Source organism: Nothobranchius furzeri, chromosome 4 (assembly GCF_043380555.1).
Source record: "Nothobranchius furzeri strain GRZ-AD chromosome 4, NfurGRZ-RIMD1, whole genome shotgun sequence".
Lineage (NCBI taxonomy): Eukaryota > Metazoa > Chordata > Actinopteri > Cyprinodontiformes > Nothobranchiidae > Nothobranchius > Nothobranchius furzeri.
In genome coordinates this window covers 83,780,140-83,799,451 of record NC_091744.1, presented here as the reverse complement: position 1 = coordinate 83,799,451, position 19,312 = coordinate 83,780,140, and the positions used below count along the sequence as shown (strand labels likewise).

The 19,312-nt window shown below is 43.1% G+C and overlaps 1 protein-coding gene across 8 annotated transcripts in view; it reads right to left on the bottom strand.

Moving 5' to 3' along the window:
- mical2b (microtubule associated monooxygenase, calponin and LIM domain containing 2b) overlaps positions 1–19,312 on the bottom strand; it is a 78,207-nt gene that overhangs the window by 35,659 nt on the left and 23,236 nt on the right. For all 8 annotated transcript variants that reach the window (XM_070550523.1, XM_070550522.1, XM_070550526.1 and 5 more), the window contains exons 2-9: positions 14,325–14,709; positions 12,991–13,198; positions 12,557–12,673; positions 12,092–12,193; positions 10,359–10,514; positions 9,655–9,755; positions 1,951–2,208; positions 1,718–1,833 (exon numbers count right to left, since the gene is read on the bottom strand). In XM_070550523.1, the coding sequence (XP_070406624.1) occupies positions 1,718–1,833; positions 1,951–2,208; positions 9,655–9,755; positions 10,359–10,514; positions 12,092–12,193; positions 12,557–12,673; positions 12,991–13,198; positions 14,325–14,588 (1,322 nt within the window). In that variant the 5' untranslated portion in view covers positions 14,589–14,709. The remainder of the gene's footprint in view (positions 1–1,717; positions 1,834–1,950; positions 2,209–9,654; positions 9,756–10,358; positions 10,515–12,091; positions 12,194–12,556; positions 12,674–12,990; positions 13,199–14,324; positions 14,710–19,312) is intronic.

The following is a 19,312-nucleotide window of genomic DNA, read 5'->3' as shown; positions in this document are numbered from 1 at the left end:
TAAAACGTGGGAGCTTCGGTGGTAAAAGAATCCAGAGATTACTATAGATGCAAAGAATGAAATGACAGCAGGTGGCTGAAATCATCGCACTGAAGGGAGGATGGATGATCGTGAAAAAAAGCTGTTTAAGCAAGCTACATTTGAAAAAAACACAATTTAAAAGGTGCATCCCTCTTTTCTATGGCTCCTCCCCTAAGCCACGCCTCCAGAATACAGGAGAATAGCGGACAACAGATGTGATCCAACAACCATAAACACAAGTTCTCTTACCTTTCTGAGCTGTTGTTGGCACCTCTTCTGCCATAAATCCTAAAGTAACGCACCAACGTAACTACTTAGTATGCTAGCTAGTGTAGCTAGTTCAGTTCTAGCTTCACTTCCTGTTTAACAGCTCCAAGCCAAGAACGTGGGATTTTTGCACACACTGGGGCGAGGGACAGTCAGAGGGTAGTTTGATGGAAGATTGGATGAGGTTTTTTAAGGATTATACGTTTCAGAGGCGATTAAAATGATCGCTTTTTACAAAATATACAAAGTATAGATCAAAATGTAGACCAATAAAGGTCAAAGACATTTATGTTCTAGTGTTTTACTATCTCTTTAATCAGTTTTTATTAGTTATTTTACTAGCTATTATTTTTAATATTTATTTTCATTTTACTTATTTTAATCGTACCAGTGTTTCCTCTGTGGGGCCCTCTGCCTCGGGGGTGGTGGTCGACTGTGGCGGCCTGGGCACTCCTAGGGTGTGCTTATGCGGGGGTGGGGGTTTCCGCCCTCCCACCCTGGGTTGGTGCTTCGGCTGCTGCTGTCGATCAACTACTGCTGAGGCAGATGGCTCACCTGATGGCGTGTCATTCATTACCTAAGCCATCTTAACTCAGCCTAGTGTTTATATGCTGTTTTTCAGGTTTTGTGTGTGTGTGTGTGTGTGTGTGTGTGTGTGTGTGTGTGTGTGTGTGTGTGTGTGTGTGTGTGTGTTTGTGTGTGTGACTGTCAGTGAGTGTGCCTGGTAAATGGGTTGTGGGATGGGGGGGTGTTACTGTCACAACAGTTTTTATATTTGTGGGGAAGGGATGGGAGTTTGGGTTGTATGGGGTCATTTTAATCTGTTATGTACTTTGAGCTGCATTTTCTTTTGTATGAAAAGTGCAATACAAATAAAGTTTGATTGAAAGGTGACAGATCTTCTGCTGCTGTGGCCCCCCAGACTCTGGAACTCTCTCCCCCCGAGCTGGAGATCAGTGGACTCGGTGGTCTCCTTTAAAAAGCAGCTGTTCAGGCTTTGGTGTGACCTTCATCACCACCCTCTCCTTTTACGCCTTTCCCGGAATCCACCGATTTCCCTCTTTCCTACTCATTTTCTCTCTCCTTACATTTTTAATCACAATTTTATTATTTTCTCATTTTAAACATATCTCTAATTATTTTAAAACTTTTTTATACTTTGTTTTTTTGTTTTTGTGAAGCGCCTCGTGCATTTTTATCTTGAGAGGCGCTATATAAAAGATTGTTTTCTTTCTTTCTCTCTCATTGGTCTTTTATTGGTAGCACAATATTGGAGATTTAAAAAAATTTGCCCAAAAATGCACCAAGAAAACATTTCTGTTACTGTTGAGCGTTCTCTTAGCCTTGTTTGAGCGAAACATGAAAGAGTAATGAATGCCTGAGGAGAGGCGCGTCTTCTCTCAGGTTACTGGAAGCAGGACACACTCACCTCTCTGCCAGAACCTCCAGAGAGTTCTTTCCCTGTGCCCAGCCCCTCACCATCCACGCAGCGTCGAACGCAGCCAGAAAGCCCCGAGCACACCCTGTTCCCATCGGCCAGAAGGGCTGAAAGCAGAGAGCGTGATGTCAGAGTGAACACGTGGTGAAGGCCGGCCCTGACGACCCACACGCACACACACACACACACACACACACACACACACACACACACACGTAACATACCTCCAGAAGACTGTCTCCCACCAAAGCCACCAGCAGCTGGTGGCCATGTTTCTCCCTAATCAAGGCGGCATTCTCCGAGGCGTACATGCAGGTGAAGTCGAACATGGCCACGTCTGGCTGTCCGTAGTGGTTGATGGCGTAGTCCAGTGATGGCAGCTCGTAGTTTGTGCCAAAGTCAGCGGCCTCGCGGGCGTAGGAAAGCAGCGCCTCCTGGTTGACATTGTCAGCGGACAGAAGGCGTTCGGTTTCTATATAGTCCTACAAGAAGGGAGGGTTGAAGACGATTGACTATTTTAGCTCGTGTTACTCACAATCATCCCTTTAGTTATGCTCCTATTGTAATTATTAATTCTTCCTCATTTCATGTTCAACTTTGATGCATTCAGTCATGCGTTAAATGTCAGCCTCTTTTTTGTCTAATCAGTCACAGGTTAGTTTCAGAGGTCGCCAACACCTCAGATGACCTCGCATAGCTTGAATTTTGGAGCAAGGCCCTTAAGCTCAAACGTTAACAACACTTGTAAACATTTTCAGTCATTTTGGAGACTCCCTCGCCCGTGTGAATGCTGTCAGGGCCCGGCAGAGGCAGCTCAGTAAAAAACAAAAACGGGCTTTCTCGTTTTTCGTTTATTATGAAGCCGTGAAATGACTTGAAGCGTTCTCCTGAGATGACTTCTGCTGTAAACTGGAACTAAATAAAGATGTTTAAATTTAACTTGAGCCATAAGTGTTTTATAATATAGCCTGGTGAGCCTCAGTGAGAGACCACCTTAATAGCGAAACAAACTGGGAGAGCTGTAACGAGTGAGCGATGAGGTTTCTGACGCTTTGGCTCTGAATGAGCCGGCTGAGGTCCAGCGGACGCAGAGAGGCATCACTCAGCAGAAATGCCCAATGTAAGACGAGACGTGGACCACTGGGGGACATGAGGCCCGGGGGTGTCAACACCTGTGTGTGACTGTGTGTGTGTGTGTGTGTGTGTGTGTGTGTGTGTGTGTGTGTGTGTGTGTGTGTGTGTGTGTGTGTGTGTGTGTGTGTTCTACAATAAAACTAGCAGGACCCACATCTTGAATTCCAACGAGATCTCATTTTACCGTGTACATTGTGATATGTGGGGGTGTTTATGTTTTCTTCTTTATAAATTTACTTTTAATGTATTTTTTTATGTATTACTATATTTTCTTATTTTATCTATTTAAGCAGTTTGTATTTATGAATGCAATTTTGGGTGTTTTACGTCTGTATTTCATTTGTTTAGTTTTTACTTAATTTATTATGTGTTTTATGTTTTTATGACTTAATCTTTGTTTTCTTATTGTAACTTTTTAATGTTTTATAACACATTTATTTTGTTTTTGTTCTATATTTTATCAGTCATCGAGGTATTTTTTTATGTTTATAACTTTTAAATAAATGTATTTATGTACACATTGTAAATGGTAAATGCCTTGTATTTGATATAGCGCCTTCTAGAGTCCTGGAACCGCCCAAGGCGCTTTACAACACAATCAGTCATTCACCCATTCACACACACATTCACACACTGGTGGGGATGAGCTACAATGTAGCCACAGCTGCCCTGGGGCGCACTGACAGAGGCGAGGCTGCCGAGCACTGGCGCCACCGGTCCCTCCGACCACCACCAGCAGGCAATGTGGGTCAAGTGTCTTGCCCAAGGACACAACGACAGCGACAGACTGAGCGGGGATCGAACCTGCAACATTCCGATTACGGGGCGAGCACTTAACTCCTGTGCCACCGTCGCCCCACACACTGATTGAGTGTACCAAGTATAGAACAAGGTAGCATTCCTTCGGTAACACTTAACAATAAGGGTCTCTTTAATAATGTTACTTAATGCATTATTAAGCATTAATAGAGTATTAACAACTGCTTAACCATATTATGTAATGCATTACTAAGCAGACACCCCCATCTGGCCCTTTGTCTTAACCTTCAAGACATTCAGGTAGCAACATGGGGAACATCAATAAAGGGACCCTTTGCTTATTAATACTTAATGCACTAAGTAGCATTACTAAAGGTACCATTGCTTTATTAATGCTTAATAATGCACTAAGTAGCATTACTAAAGGTACCTTTGCTTTATTAATGCTTAATAATGCACTAAGTAGCATTACTAAAGGTACCTTTGCTTTATTAATGCTTAATAATGCACTAAGTAGCATTACTAAAGGGACCTTTGGTTTATTAATGCTTAATAATGCACTAAGTAGCATTACTAAAGGGACCCTTGGTTGATTAATTGGGACAGCAGTAGCTCAGGAGGTAGAGTGGGTTGTCCAGTAACTGCAAGGTTGCAGGTTTGATTCTGGCTGCGACCAGAGAATGTTGCTGTTGTGTCCTTGAGCAAGACACTTAACCCACCTTGCCTGTTGGTGGTGGTTGGAGGGATCATTTACCATATTAATGCTTAATAATGCACTAAGTTATGTTAATAAACAGACCCTTATTGTTAAGTGTTACCATTTATTCCCTGGCCTGATTGGCATGACAACTTTGGTTTTCCCATAATGCTCTCCAACTCTCGGCTTTAGGAACGTGCATTACTTTTTGCTTATTCTTGACTTTGTCTCTGATGTTTGTGTTGCTAATTTAGTCAAACAAAACAATTAGAAAACTAACTGTTGGCTCTCATGAGGAAATTAAAGCAACTTTTTCTAACGTTTTTCCTAATTTAACAGTAAATCTCAATGCTGAGTTAATGATGTGTGTTTACCGAGCGTGGTCTGCTGTCTGAAACACAGCCGGGTGAACTCATGCAACAACAAGCAGCACGTTGTTACTTCCAAACATTTTGTTTCTCACAAAGCTGGGAGAAGGAACAAGAAACTAAGATGTTTGTGGATCACATTAATCCATAATCCCTGTGAGAATTAAGCAAGAAGCAGAAAAACAAACGAACACACACAGAGGTGAGCAGCAGCATTCATGACACTGTAGTCAAGGTTTCTGACGCTAGAGGAACTCAAAATAAACATAAAACTCAAAGTTTAGTTTATTATTTTGATTTAATTCGTCACATCAGCAACTTTAACTGGGTTTGCAAAAAAATATGTAAAATAAAATTTTACTTAATTAAAGGGACTTTACAGACTTTTGAATTTTTATGCTCGTGATTGCCCCCTCAGGCCAAAAGCGTAACAGCAGCTTCAATAGTAGGCTCGTGCACGAGGCGCGCATGCTGTACGTGCACACTCCTTAACGAAAATAACAGCTGAGACAGTCCCTTGTGTGTGTGTGTGTGTGTGTGTGTGTGTGTGTGTGTGTGTGTGTGTGTGTGTGTGTGTGGCCCGGAGGACAGGAGAACGCGCAGCTAATTAATTAAATAATTTGGTTCTGTACCTTTCTCTTCAGCACAGCCGACAAAGGTTTATGATGGGTCAGTCCGCCTGCATGCTCAGATCATTCCCTTCCCTTGCTTGAAAAATTGTTCGAAAATGAAAGTTGAACCCACATCCTTTTTATCTGTGAATTCAATGCCGTTCGGCGAGTCTCAAATAAAAATTTGGGCATCTTACTGTAAAAAATATACCATTAATGTAAAAAAGAAACTCTAAATAAACTATGTTCACATCCAGAATCAAACCCAGGTCTTCTGCATGAGAGTCCGACATCTTACAAGGTGAGCTACACTCTAGTAACATTCACAGTATCTGTAACTTTTATATCCTTGATGACAGCTGAAACAACGTCAAACCAAAGAACATCTTAGGTGTGTTCTTGCTGTGTCTTTGTAAATCCATGCTTTCGTTCTTTTTTAAACACAGAAACAGTTTTGTTTACCTGTTTGTAGCTACGGTTTCGCCGACAGCTGCCGGCTTCTTCAGGCTGACGCTGATGGTGGCGCGTCACTTCCTTCTCCGTTTATCTGCGGGCAGCAGAGGACGTTGTCGCCCTCTACTGCCCGCTCTCCCCTCTCCGACGATGCAGTCCCATGCGTGGTCCAGCGTGTAAACTCCGTCGTCCCTGTTCATGGTCCCACATCCACGTCTCCTTATCTTGATTGCTTCCTTGATCCATCTTTTGTATTTTTGTTGTTCGGTGGTTATGATCCGTGTGCTGTCCCAGTCCATTATATGGTTTTCTCTTAAGCAATGATCTGTTACGGCTGACTTTTTTATTGTACTTTCTGCTTCTTCTTTTGCTGCTCTTGTGTGTTTACGATTTGCCTCTTTCTCGCACTCCTTTCTGTGTTCTATTGTCCGTGTATTGAGTTGGCGTCCGGTTTCTCCTACGTATGTTTTATTGCATATTTTGCATGGGATTTCGTAGATGACTCCACATTTTTGTCCAGCTGATATTTTGTCTTTTGGGTGTACTAGTCTGTTTCTAACTGTTGTGTATGGCTTTGTTGGTGTGTTTATGTTGTGTTTTTTCATTGTTGCTCTTATTTTTTCCGTTATGCCTCTGATGTATGGTAGGGTTATCACTGGTTTTGGTTCTTGTCTTTCTGGGTTTCTGGTTCTTTTTTTGGGTTGTTCTTTGCTTTCTGTTTTTGTTTGTTGTTTTCCTTTGTTTATTGCCCATGTCGGGTATCTGCAGGTCTTTAAAGCGTGTTGTATGTGTTTGTCCTCTTGTTTACGGTCTCTCTCTTCTGTTATTATGTTTGCTCGGTGATATAATGTTCTGATTACTGACATGTTGTGTATGGTGGGGTGTTCTGATGTCCATAATAAATATTGGTCTGTGTGTGTTGGTTTCCTGTATGTGTTTATGTTTAGGGTCCCGTCGGTCTGCCTGGTGATTTTCATGTCCATAAATGCTACGCTGCCTTCTGTTTCTGACTCATAAGTGAATTTTATGTTGCCCGTGTCGTCAATATTGTTTAAGTGTTGTGTTAGTGTTTCTGTTTGACCTTTTGGTATGATTTCCAGTATGTCGTCTACGTAGCGTTTCCATAGTTTTATTTTGCAGTTTGGGGGGGCGGTGGCTATGGCTTTTTGTTCCAGGTCTTCCATGAAAAACTCGCACAGGGTGGCTGATAACGGGTTACCCATGGCGAAGCCTTCCAGTTGTTTGTATATTGTGTTGTCGTATGTGAAGTAAGTGGAGTTAGCTACCAGTGCTATCAGTTGTGCTATGTCATCTGCTGTGAGGTTTGTCCTTTTATGTAAAGTTTTGTCTTGTCTGATTCTGTTAACTACTATGTCTATGGTTTTTTGGGTTGGTGTTTTTGTGAACAGAGATGTGACGTCATGTGAGATGAGTATGTCGTTGTCTTCTATTGTAATTTCCTTTAGTTCTTTTGCCAATTCTATGCTATTTTTGCAGTGTTGGTCTGTATTTCCTATATAACGGGCTGATGATTCTGCTGATATCTTTTGCCATGTTGTATGTTGGTGTACCTATGCTGTCAACTATTGATCTAAGTGGGGTGCTTTGTTTATGTATTTTTGGTGTTCCATATATTCTTGGTGTTATGTTTGCTGTGGGAATCCAGTGTTTGTACATTTTTTCTGTTATTTTGCCTTTTTCGTGCAGTGGCTTCAGTAATTTTTTCATGTTTTTCTTAATGTTTTCTGTTGGATCTTTTTTAAGTATTTCATATGTATTTTTGTCTTCTAGCATCTGTTTCATCTGTTGTTTATATTTTTCTCTGTCCATAACTACTGTGGTTCTTCCTTTATCTGCCGGTAGAATAATTATCTGTTCATTTTTGGATAAAGCTGTCATGGCTGATTGTTCTTCTTTTGTAATATTGCTGTGTTGAATTTGGCTGTTTTTTAATATCCCAACTACGTTATTTCTGAGTTCTGCTTTCTTTCCCTCATCTGTGATCTGTTGACATGCTAGTTCTGTTGCTACAATAAATTCATCATATGGTATTTCTTTTGGTGTGACTGCAAAGTTTAAACCTTTCTTTAATAAGCTCTCTTCTGCTTCTGTTAGTTTGTATTGTGAAATGTTACATACCCATGTGTTTGGTGTGGACACTAACACAACACTTAAACAATATCGACGACACGGGCAACATAAAATTCACTTATGAGTTAGAAACAGAAGGCAGCATAGCATTTATGGACATGAAAATCACCAGGCAGACCGACGGGACCCTAAACATAAACACATACAGGAAACCAACACACACAGACCAATATCTATTATGGACATCAGAACACCCCACCATACACAAAATGTCAGTAATCAGAACATTATATCACCGAGCAAACATAATAACAGAAGAGAGAGACCGTAAACAAGAGGACAAACACATACAACACGCTTTAAAGACCTGCAGATACCCGACATGGGCAATAAACAAAGGAAAACAACAAACAAAAACGGAAAGCAAAGAACAACCCAAAAACAGAACCAGAAACCCAGAAAGACAAGAACCAAAACCAGTGATAACCCTACCATACATCAGAGGCATAACGGAAAAAATAAGAGCAACAATGAAAAAACACAACATAAACACACCAACAAAGCCATACACAACAGTTAGAAACAGATTAGTACACCCAAAAGACAAAATATCAGCTGGACAAAAATGTGGAGTCATCTACGAAATCCCATGCAAACTCTGCAATAAAACATACGTAGGAGAAACCGGACGCCAACTCAATACACGGACAATAGAACACAGAAAGGAGTGCGAGAAAGAGGCAAATCGTAAACACACAAGAGCAGCAAAAGAAGAAGCAGAAAGTACAATAAAAAAGTCAGCCGTAACAGAACATTGCTTAAGAGAAAACCATATAATGGACTGGGACAGCACACGGATCATAACCACTGAACAACAAAAATACAAAAGATGGATCAAGGAAGCAATCGAGATAAGGAGACGTGGATGTGGGACCATGAACAGGGACGACGGAGTTTACACGCTGGACCACGCATGGGACTGCATCGTCGGAGAGGGGAGAGCGGGCAGTAGAGGGCGACAACGTCCTCTACTGCCCGCAGATAAACGGAGAAGGAAGTGACGCGCCACCATCAGCGTCAGCCTGAAGAAGCCGGCGAAACCGTAGCTACAAACAGGTAAACAAAACTGTTTCTGTGTTTAAAAAAGAACGAAAGCATGGAAACCAAAGAACGGTTCGGAGTGAAAATGGCTATTTTGTTGCTAATTAGCAGGAAATATCTAGAAGAAAGTTCTACAGAAAGTAGCTAAGGGTCCTCAGAAATGTAGCTAGCTTTGTCACTAGGCGTTAGGAACAGCGACAAAGTGGCACTGCCTCTCTCTCTGCTGCTAAAGCTACGGATAGCAAATGCTACGGGCGATGCCTGAGCGTGAACGCGCATGAAGCAGCCTGCTCGACCCGAGCATCTCTCTTTTTCTGTGATTTTACAGAAAAACAGGCAATCACAGTAAAAATGCCAGGGCTCATTCTACAGGACCAGGGCATTGCAGGAGAATGTATGAAGAAGACATTTATTATCTCTATACATGTTTTAGCTGTCAAACTTCCATAATGTCCCTTTAAAAACTGCATAAACTGTGAGAAACTAAAACATCTATATTTTTCTATAATGTTCAGAATATATTTCCTAAATGACAGAAGAGCATTTCTCATTTATCTAGTTTAGTTTTTTCTTCACAGAATTTGAAATAATTTTTTTTCTGAAAATCTCTCATTTTATAAGGGAAGCAGGTACAAAACAACAAAAATAGTGTTTCAGGTGTGAAATCTTCCACTATCTGGTAGAAGCTATAAAAAATAACAAACACAAACTTACACTGATGATGACACCTTTGTCCAGCAGGCTCTGCTTTTTCGCCGTCATCACAAAGTAATGCGTGTTGTCTTTGTAGTAAACGATGTTCTCCAAATCGATTCCTGAAGTTGGAAGAAGAAGAAGAAAATATCATTTCTATAGCGAACGAGCGATTTTAGCGACAACAGGACTTTTAGCAGTGTAGACGACACTCGCCCCCGCTTTCTACCAGATGCGCAAGTGAAGAGTGACTTCGGCAAAGCGTAAAACCAGCTTATGGCCAACATCATAGTGAATGGGTGGGTTTCCACCAGACGCGCAGTGTGGAACCGCTATGCTTAATTTACACTTCAGGTCTACTTTTAGGCTCTACGCTACCAAAACATGTCAAGCTCAGCAGTTCAGGTCGGGCCAGAACAAGGAAGTGGTGTAAAGCACTCAGCAATTTTCAAAATAAAAGACTCCTGCAGATTTCCAGTTGCCCAACTTTGGCCAAGATGAAAAACAAAAACAGAAACCTTCTGGAAACATGTGAACTGACGAAATCACACGTGATCTTACAATTCTCCTGAAGTTTCATGATCTCGCAGGACCAGCTGCATGGAACGCATTTGCAGCCGCTGCGCGTCTGAAGCGCTCCCGGTGGAAAGGGAAGTGCCGCTGAGGTCACACCTATTATGTTGCACATCCAGTAGAAAGCAGAGGTCACGCGTGATTTTCCATACTTGTTTCCTCTTTGAGTTCCAGGAAGAACTTCTGGTTAAAGATGAAGGCCACGCCACTGATTTCCTCCACTTTGGCCTCTGCCGTGGTGTTCCGGTTGACGAAGTTAGCCGTTATGGCGATGGCCAGCTTCCCTCGGAACTCTTTTCGAGTGAAACCTACCAGAAGTTGATGATGAATTTTAGAGGTGATACGTGTAAGATCAATCAATCAATCAATCAATCAATCAATCAATCAATCAATCAATCAGATTTATTTATAAATCTCTTTTCAAGCAAAGTGCTTTACAAAATGACCCCAGATTCCCATAACAGGTTAAAAACATTAACAGACATATGCAAGCACACACACACACACACACACACACACACACACACACACACACACACACACACACACACACACACACACACACACACACACACACACACACACACACACACACAAAGTAAAAATTATATTTGGCTGAGTCCAGATGAGCCCAGTAACCCCCAAATTCCACTACCTCCGCTCCGCTCCGGTCCGCCCCCGCCTTCCGCAGCTGCTCGCTTCCAAACTCAATTTTTCTTGGTACCCGCTCTACAACGGCTCCGCTCCGGTGCGGAGACCTGAGGTGGGCAAAAAAGCATGCGCGGGATTTTCGAGATCTTGCGATACAGTCCGAGCAATAAACGCGGAAGTTAGATCCAAACACCCGTTGTGTGGGAGAAGCATCGGCATGAACTGTTTAATCTGCCCATCATTTGTGTTGAGAGATCAGCAGTGTTTGGATCAACAAAGGGCGACTGCTTTGATAGTGGAAACTGTATTTATGGCTTACTTTTGTGCATTTAAACTTCAGCCGCCATTGATAGTTGTTAAAAGTTGTTAAACCTGTGCATATGAAACAAAAAACACCTTTTGTTTATCGATTTATTGTGAAAAACGGAAGTTGTGCTCGCTCCTTTTCCTGTTGGGCCGTTGTGATTTCTGTCCATTTACTGCGAAGGTGCTCCGGCGTCCGGCGAAAATAGGATCGATTCTATTTTTGCCGGACGCCGGAACAGAGGGCGGCGCACTGCCGGAGCACGGCCGCAGTAGTGGAATTGCTCTGATTGACTACAACGGGACCGATTTTGCTCCGGCGTTCGTGTCAGAGCAGAGCGGAGGTAGTGGAATTTGGGGGTAAGGTAAGGCAAGGAAACGCCATCAGAGGAGCCGTCTGCCCCGGCAGCATCAGGTCTTCCACACTAAGTCGGGTGCTCAGTGGAGGGGGAGCATAGACCCCCCACCTGTAGAGCGCCCAGGAAGCTACAGTCGACCACCGCTCCCAGGGCAGAGGGCCCCTACAGAGGACACACTGGATTAAAATGAGTAAAAATATAATAAAAGAGCTAATATAAGGGACAAAAGTTAGAAAATAATAAATAAAATCATATAGACAGTAAAATAATAATATTAAATAATAAAACTGTGCTAAAATATAATCATATAAAACATGCAAAGCAAGCAATAAAATATAATCATGTAAAACGAGAAATGAAACTGTAGTAAATATTTAGATAAAAGCTAACCTAAAAAGACGGGTCTTGAGCCTGGACTTAAAAACATGAACGTTCTCTGCGGCCCTGAGGTCCTCTGGCAGCTCGTTCCAGAGGTGAGGGCCATAACACTAAAATCTAACAGCAACACCTCAAACCGCTGATATGAACTCTTATAGAGCGCCTCACAGCTGTGAGCTCTGGTCACGTCTCACCATCTAAGGTGCTCCTGCGCCCGTCTGCTCCGATCACCACGTCAAAGCCGAAGTCTGAGAGCGGATGGCTGGAGGGACGGATCTCTGCTCGCCACCCGGGGCCTGAGGAACACAACACATCACACGTGCTTCTCATCAAGGGTTTGATAATTCCCAAGAAAATGTGAACAGCAAATGTTATCAATGGATTTCTTTTCCACCGTCTTTAGAGTTTATCTGATCATTTCCACGTATGCGAGGAGCTTTCCATTTATAGCTGAGATATGCAGGCAAGTCTCTGGGTGCATGTCTCTGTCCCTCACGACCCTTCCCCACCGGGATCCTTTCATTTAAACACACATCTACCATTTTTATGACTTAAAATATGCATTTCACATCCTGCTTCAGCATTCAAACTAGTATTTCCCTCTTCTACAAAATGCAGTTGTTGCTGTACTTACTTAGCCTGAACCCATTAAGACTCACCGTCATCTGTTTGTTCCTCTGGAGGCTCCACAAGTTTGACAAACTCCACGTTGACATGGACCTCCACTCCGAGGATCAGGCTCACCTTCAGCAGCATCAGCTGCAGCTGGCGGATACCTGGAGAGAGCGCGTATCACTCTGGATCGGAATCGTTGAACAACAGGTTTAGGTCATTTAGTTTCTGCAGGACGTCGCGTGTCCGTGCACTCTGTAAACTCGCCCTCAGATATGAATACGTGACACCGTTACTAAAGCTGGAGAGCAACCAGCGTCAGTGAAAACATCTCACTCAGGAAATAAAGCCAGAAAAGAACAGAAAACTAGGTTGTTGGGGAAAAAACGCACGGATTTGCTGAAGCACTCATCTGGGCTCAGTATAACCACATATTACAGATGGCCTCGTTAGCGTGTGGAGGGATGCGGGTAACACTCACTGATGTGGTCGATGGAGCCGGCGCAGAACTTGCCGTAGAACTTTTTGGCCCCGAGAGCCCTGAGGTCATGGATGGTGTATGGCCAGAGGTGGAGGACGTTGTTCCTGGAGAAGGTGTCCCTCTTCTCAATCACCACCACCTTGCAGCCCAGCAGGGCCAGCTCGATGGCTGTCCGCAGACCACAGGGACCCCCACCGATGATCAGACTCTAAGAGCATCAGTGTTTGAATTAAATTTTAACAGCACTCTTTTGTCATTTGTGGAGTTTTGATGATGCTGAAATGTTTTTTTTCTTTATAAAAGCAATTAAAATGATCTATAAATAATATTGATTTTAGTGTATTTTGGCTCAGAGTTTACATTCTGCATAAGAAAAAGCTTTATTTAAGTTTTCTCAGGTTCTCGTTTCCAAACTGAAGCAAAGTTTGTTATTTTATGACTAAATTAAGAAGAAAAATTGTTGGTCTTTTATCGTTTTGGAGAGTAAAATTTAACAGAAATTCACAGTTAAGTAAACATAACAGGGTATCTGCAGGTTTAAGGGAGCCAAATTTAAGACTTTTTAAGACCTTTTTAAGGCCACTTTGACCAAATTTAAGCTATTTTTAAAATTAAATTTAAGCTATAATTTCCAGCTATTGCCTGGAACCGGTGCTAACCATGTCGCGAACGTGGGATTAGCCGTCCAGTTACCATTAAACTTCCCCATGGCGCAAGCTCCCACTAGCTTAACCAGCTAATGTGCTCATCTAAAAATAGTCCCCTTTCATAACCAACTGAATGTGTACGGTTCCGCTTACGGCAACATCGTACACAAAAAATCCTGAACACCAACTAGAAATTCACAAACTTTTTATTGAAATAAAAGAATCTTGTTTAGTGGGTCTTTGGTAATTTAAGACCTTTGGAAACTGTATTTAAGGATTATTTGTAATTTTTAAGGATTTTTAAGGCCTTAAAATTTGAAAAGCAAATTTAAGACTTTTTAAGGACCCGCAGATACCCTGCATAAGTATTTAGGCTAAATCTGCCCTCATTTAGATTATTAATATCATTCACATTAATTCAGCGAGCGATTTTTCTGCGAGGGAATAAAGTGCAGAATAATATTTCACTTGTTTTTTTGTGGCCCAACCCTTCTCCAAGTCCTCCAGCCCAACACCTTATCTGCCCCTCAGAAGTTTTTTCCAACACTTAAGTGCTGCTTAAAATATGCAGACAAGCGCAGTCCAACAGCACAGACAAGCATCAGCTTCCACCCTGTTTGGGCCGCCGTCTGCATCCGAATCCACAGAATTCTGGAGTTTCCAGACGGGCCCAGCCGGTTTTCTTACCCTTGTGCCCTGGCAGGCTTTATTCTGGCTGTAGATCTTCTGCTGGGCCCTTTTATCCAGTTTAGTCCACAAAGCTTTGACCTTCCAGGAGCTGACTGCTGCTTTCAGCGAGCCGTAGAAGCTGCTGTGGTCCAGAGGATCCAGCTCCAGCTGCCTGCAGAGGATACTAAAGGCCTGCAGAGTCCCTTTACAGGTGGACGCCTGGACAAAGTTCTCAAAGAGCTGGCTGGCCCGAGCCGTGCGCTCGTCCTCCGTCTCGCCCATCGGCACCAGAGTCCGCTGCGTTTAACGACGCGTGCTTCTCCTACGTCTGCCTTCGCTTGTGTCTTTTACAAAAATCAGAGCTGGAGTCCTAACGTCTGCGTGATTCCATGATGAAATGTTGCTGAAACAGAAAAAAGATGCACAAAACATTTAGAGGATCTCTAAGAAGAAGCAGCAGAAGAGGAAAATAAGGTTATTTGAGTTTGTTTTGCTCATTAAAGATAAATATTTTTTGCATCATCCGGAGTAAAACATCCCAGTCAGATTAGGCTTTGCCCTCGGACCACAGCTCCATCCAACAAACCTGCAGAGGTCAAACACAAACTGATCAATCTCAGCACATTTCTTCCCTTGGAAGCTCGGACATTTTCCAGCTCGGCTGAATGCCTGATGGGATTATTGGAGGGACTCAGCTGAGCAGTCATGGGAGAAGCTCAAGAGTACAGAAAAAACCGAGCTTCTCTCAGACACATCTACACCCCAACAGCAACTCTGAGAAGTGAGAAAAAACAACCATAAAACACAAAAGTTCACAGCAAAAAACGCAATTCATCTCTTCACAGAACAAACTAGTCCAGGCTCAAAAACAGCAGCTGGTCCCCGATCGGTAAGATTCCCTGTTCGGACACAAACTTCATTCTTTTCCTGTTTCCTTCGAAACAGATTCAAAATAAAAGATTCACAAATTTAGAATTGATTTGAACTTAAACATATTTCTGTACTTATTTATGCAATTTACCTCATTATGGTCTCATTCAATCTTTGTGTGTGTGTGCGTGTGCGTGTGTGTGTGTGCGTGCGTGCGTGCGTGCGTGCGTGCGTGTGTGTGTGTGTGTGTGAGAGAGATAAATGGATTATACAGTCAGGTCACATAAATATTGGGACATCGGCACAATGCTAACATTTTTGGCTCTATACACCACCACAATGCATATCAAATGAAACGAACAAGGTGTGCTTTAACTGCAGACTGTCAGCTTTTATTTGAGGTATTTACATCCAAATCAGGTGAACGGTGTAGGAATTACAACAGTTTGCATATGTGCCTCCCACTTGTTAAGGGACCAAAAGTAATGGGACAGAATAAGAACCATAAATCAAACTTATACATTTCAATACTTGGTTGCAAATCCTTTGCATTAAATTACAACCTGAAGTCTGGAACACGTAGACATTACCAGACGTTGGGTTTCATCCCTGGTGATGCTCTGCCAGGCCTCTACTGCAACAGTCTTCAGTTCCTGCTTGTTCCTGGGGCAGTTTCCCTTCAGTTTTGTCTTCAGCAAGTGAAATGCACGCTCATTCGGATTCAGTTCAGGTGATTGACTTGGCCATTGCAAAACAGTCCACTTCTTTCCCTTCAAAAACTCTTTGGTTGCTTTTGCAGTATGTTTTGGGTCATTGTCCATCTGCACTGTGAAGCGCGTCCAATGAGTTCTGAGGCATTTGGCTGAATATGAGCAGATAATGTTGCCCGAAACACTTCAGAACTCATCGTGCTGCTTTTGTCAGCGGTCACATCGTCAATAAATACAAGAGAACCGGTTCCACTGGCAGCCATGCATGCCCGCGCCATGACACTTCCAGCACCATGCTTCACTGATGAGGTGGATCATGAGCAGTCTCCATACTCTTCTCTTCCCATCACTCTGGTACAAGTTGATCTTGGTCTCATCTGTCCGTAAGATGTTGTTCCAGAACTGTGAAGGCTTTTTTAGATGTTGTTTGGCAAACTCTAATCTGGCCTTCCTGTTTTTGGGGCTCACCAGTGGTTTACATCTTGTGGTGAACCCTCTGTATTCACACTGGTGGAGGCTTATTTTGATTGTTGACTTTGACACAGATACACCTTCCTCCTGGAGAGTGTTCTTGATCTGGCCAACTGGTGTGAGGGTGTTTTCTTCACCAGGGAAAGGATTCTTCGGTCATCCACCACAGTTGTTTTCCGTGGTCTTCCGGGTCTTTTGGTGTTGCTGAGCTCACCGGTGCATTCCTTCTCTTTGAGAATGTTCCAAACTGTTGTTTTGGCCACGCCTAATGTTTTTGCTATCTCTCTGATAGGTTTCTTGTTTTTTCAGCCTAATGATGGCTTGCTTCACTGACAGTGACAGCTCTTTGGATCTCATCTTGACAGTTGACAGCAACAGATTCCAAATGCAAACAGCCCACTTGAAATGAACTCTGGACCCTTTATCTGCTCATTGTAATTGGGATAATGAGGGAATAACACACACCCGGCCATGGAACAGCTGAGAAGCCAATTGTCCCATTACTTTTGGTCCCTTAACAAGTGGGAGGCACATATGCAAACTGTTGTAATTCCTACACCGTTCACCTGATTTGGATGTAAATACCTCAAATAAAAGCTGACAGTCTGCAGTGAAAACACATCTTGTTAGTTTCATTTGATATCCACTGTGGTGGAGTATAGAGCCAAAAATGTTAGCATTGTGTCGATGTCCCAATATTTATGGACCTGACTGTATAATATCCATATCAATAATAATAATATTTATGATATGCAAACATCTCGCCTCTGATTGGCTAACAGCAATAAGACTCTTCTGCTCATTTGCATTCCTATCTCTAAACTCCTTTTGGCCGCTTGTATCCGCGATCTCGTTCTTTTGGTCACTACCCAAAGCTCGTGACCACAGGTGAGGGTAGGAACGTAGATCGACCGGTAAATCGAGAGCTTCGCCTTCTGACTCAGCTCTCTCTTCACCACGACAGACCGGTACAACGCCCGCATCACTGCAGAAGCAGCACCAATCCGCCTATCTATCTCACGCTACACGTTTGCCTCACTCAGGAACAAGACCCCGAGATAATTAAACTCCTCCACTTGGGGCAGGACCTCATCCCTGACCCGGAGAAGGCTTTCTACCCATTTCAGACTCAAGACCATGGTCTTAGATCTAGAGGAGCTGATTCTCATCCCAGCTGCTTCACACTCGGCTGCGAACCGCTCCAGCGAAAGCTGAAGGTCACATTCTGATGAAGCCAACAGGACCACATCATCTGCAAAAAGCAGAGACCTGATCCTCAGGCCACCAAAACGGATGCCCTCCACACCTTGGCTGCCTAGAAATCCTGTCCATAAAGGTTATGAACAGAATTGGTGACAAAGGGCAGCCTTGGCAGAGTTCAACTCTCACTGGGAACGAGCCCGACTTACTGCCGGCAACGAGACCAAGCTCTGACACCGGTCATACAGGGACCTAACAGCCCGTATCAGAGGGCCTGGTACCCCGTACTCCCTTATTGCCCCCCACAGGGCCCCCAGAGGGACGCGATCGAGCGCCTTCTCCAAATCCACAAACAAATGTAGATTGGTTGGGCGAACTGCCACGCACCCTCCAGGATCCCCCTAAGGGTATAGAGCTGGTCCAGTGTTCCAAGGCCAGGACAAAAACCACATTGCTTTTCCTAAATCCGAGGTTCGACAATCCACCACACTCTCCTCTCCAGAACCCCGGAATAGACTTCACAAGGGAGGTTCAGTCATGGGATAATTCTTCCCATGACAATAAATTTGATGATAAAATTTTTTAATATTTGTGTTGGCAGCGTTCAAGTCCCTTTAAGAAGCTCTACCACCTTGAGTCACGTAAAAGTGTGACTCAAAGTAATACACGAGACAGCCCCATCTAGTGGGCAACTTTTGTTTCTGTGCATAGTTATCGTCGATTTATCGTTGTCGAGGTGAAATCTTCGATATATTGTGATATTCATTTTAGGATGCATTGCCCAGCCCTAGTTCTGATTATCCACAAATGTCTGGACTGGGACGTTATGGAAAGGTGGATTTTCCGGTACACAGGGACAAATTTAGCCTCAGACAAAAAGCAATGCTTCCACTCAAACAGGATGTGTTTGTTTTATGTCCCAAAACTCTACCCACCAGCAGACAGGAGTTATCCAAGTTGAAGCCAAGCATTTCCCAGATAACATCTCAGAGCAGAGTGTATCAGGTAGCCATCGCTGAGTCTCTCAGCGTTACTCTCACTATGGCAGCCATAGAAGCTGCTGTCCAGCAGGAATCCAGACGTCCCTGACTCAGATAAGCCTCTACAGGCACCTAAAAAATGAAATCTTTTAAAAACTCAAGCCTCGCTGGTGTGTGTGTGCCGCATTCGTCACATAAAAACACACACTTTCCCTTTGGGTCCTTGAGTGGCCCAGAGGGGCTCTCAGGTCTGTTTGGTCTGCAGTTACCAGCTACGCCTCCACAAAACCCCATCACAACCTATCGTGTCACTTCCCAGATTTAAAGATCCCAAAGATTTATTCCTTTGTTTTTTTTTAAGCCACAAACTGAAAATAGTTTCATTGCAACTAAACTAAAAACGGACTCTTCGAACAGAAAAATATCTCAAAAACAAAGAAAATGAAAATAATGTGAACAAAAGCAATAAATAAATCCAAGTTTATCAACATCAAATATCCAGAGAAAAGCTGAGTTTTGAATTTTAACAGAAACTTGTTGGTATAGAGGGAGAAAAAGAGAAATATGTGCACCAGGAGATGAGAGTTGGAGGTTATGGGAAAGATCACAGCCTTGGAAGCGTTTTTGTTTGTGTAACCACATCTGGGAGATGCATTCTGGGAGTTTTTCTACAGGAAGTGGTTAAAGACTTTATCTCTTTCCATTTTTGTTAGTGGGTCAAAAGTATTTCATCTGGGATCCAAAAGAACCGAGTCAGAAACCGGAAGAGCACAAT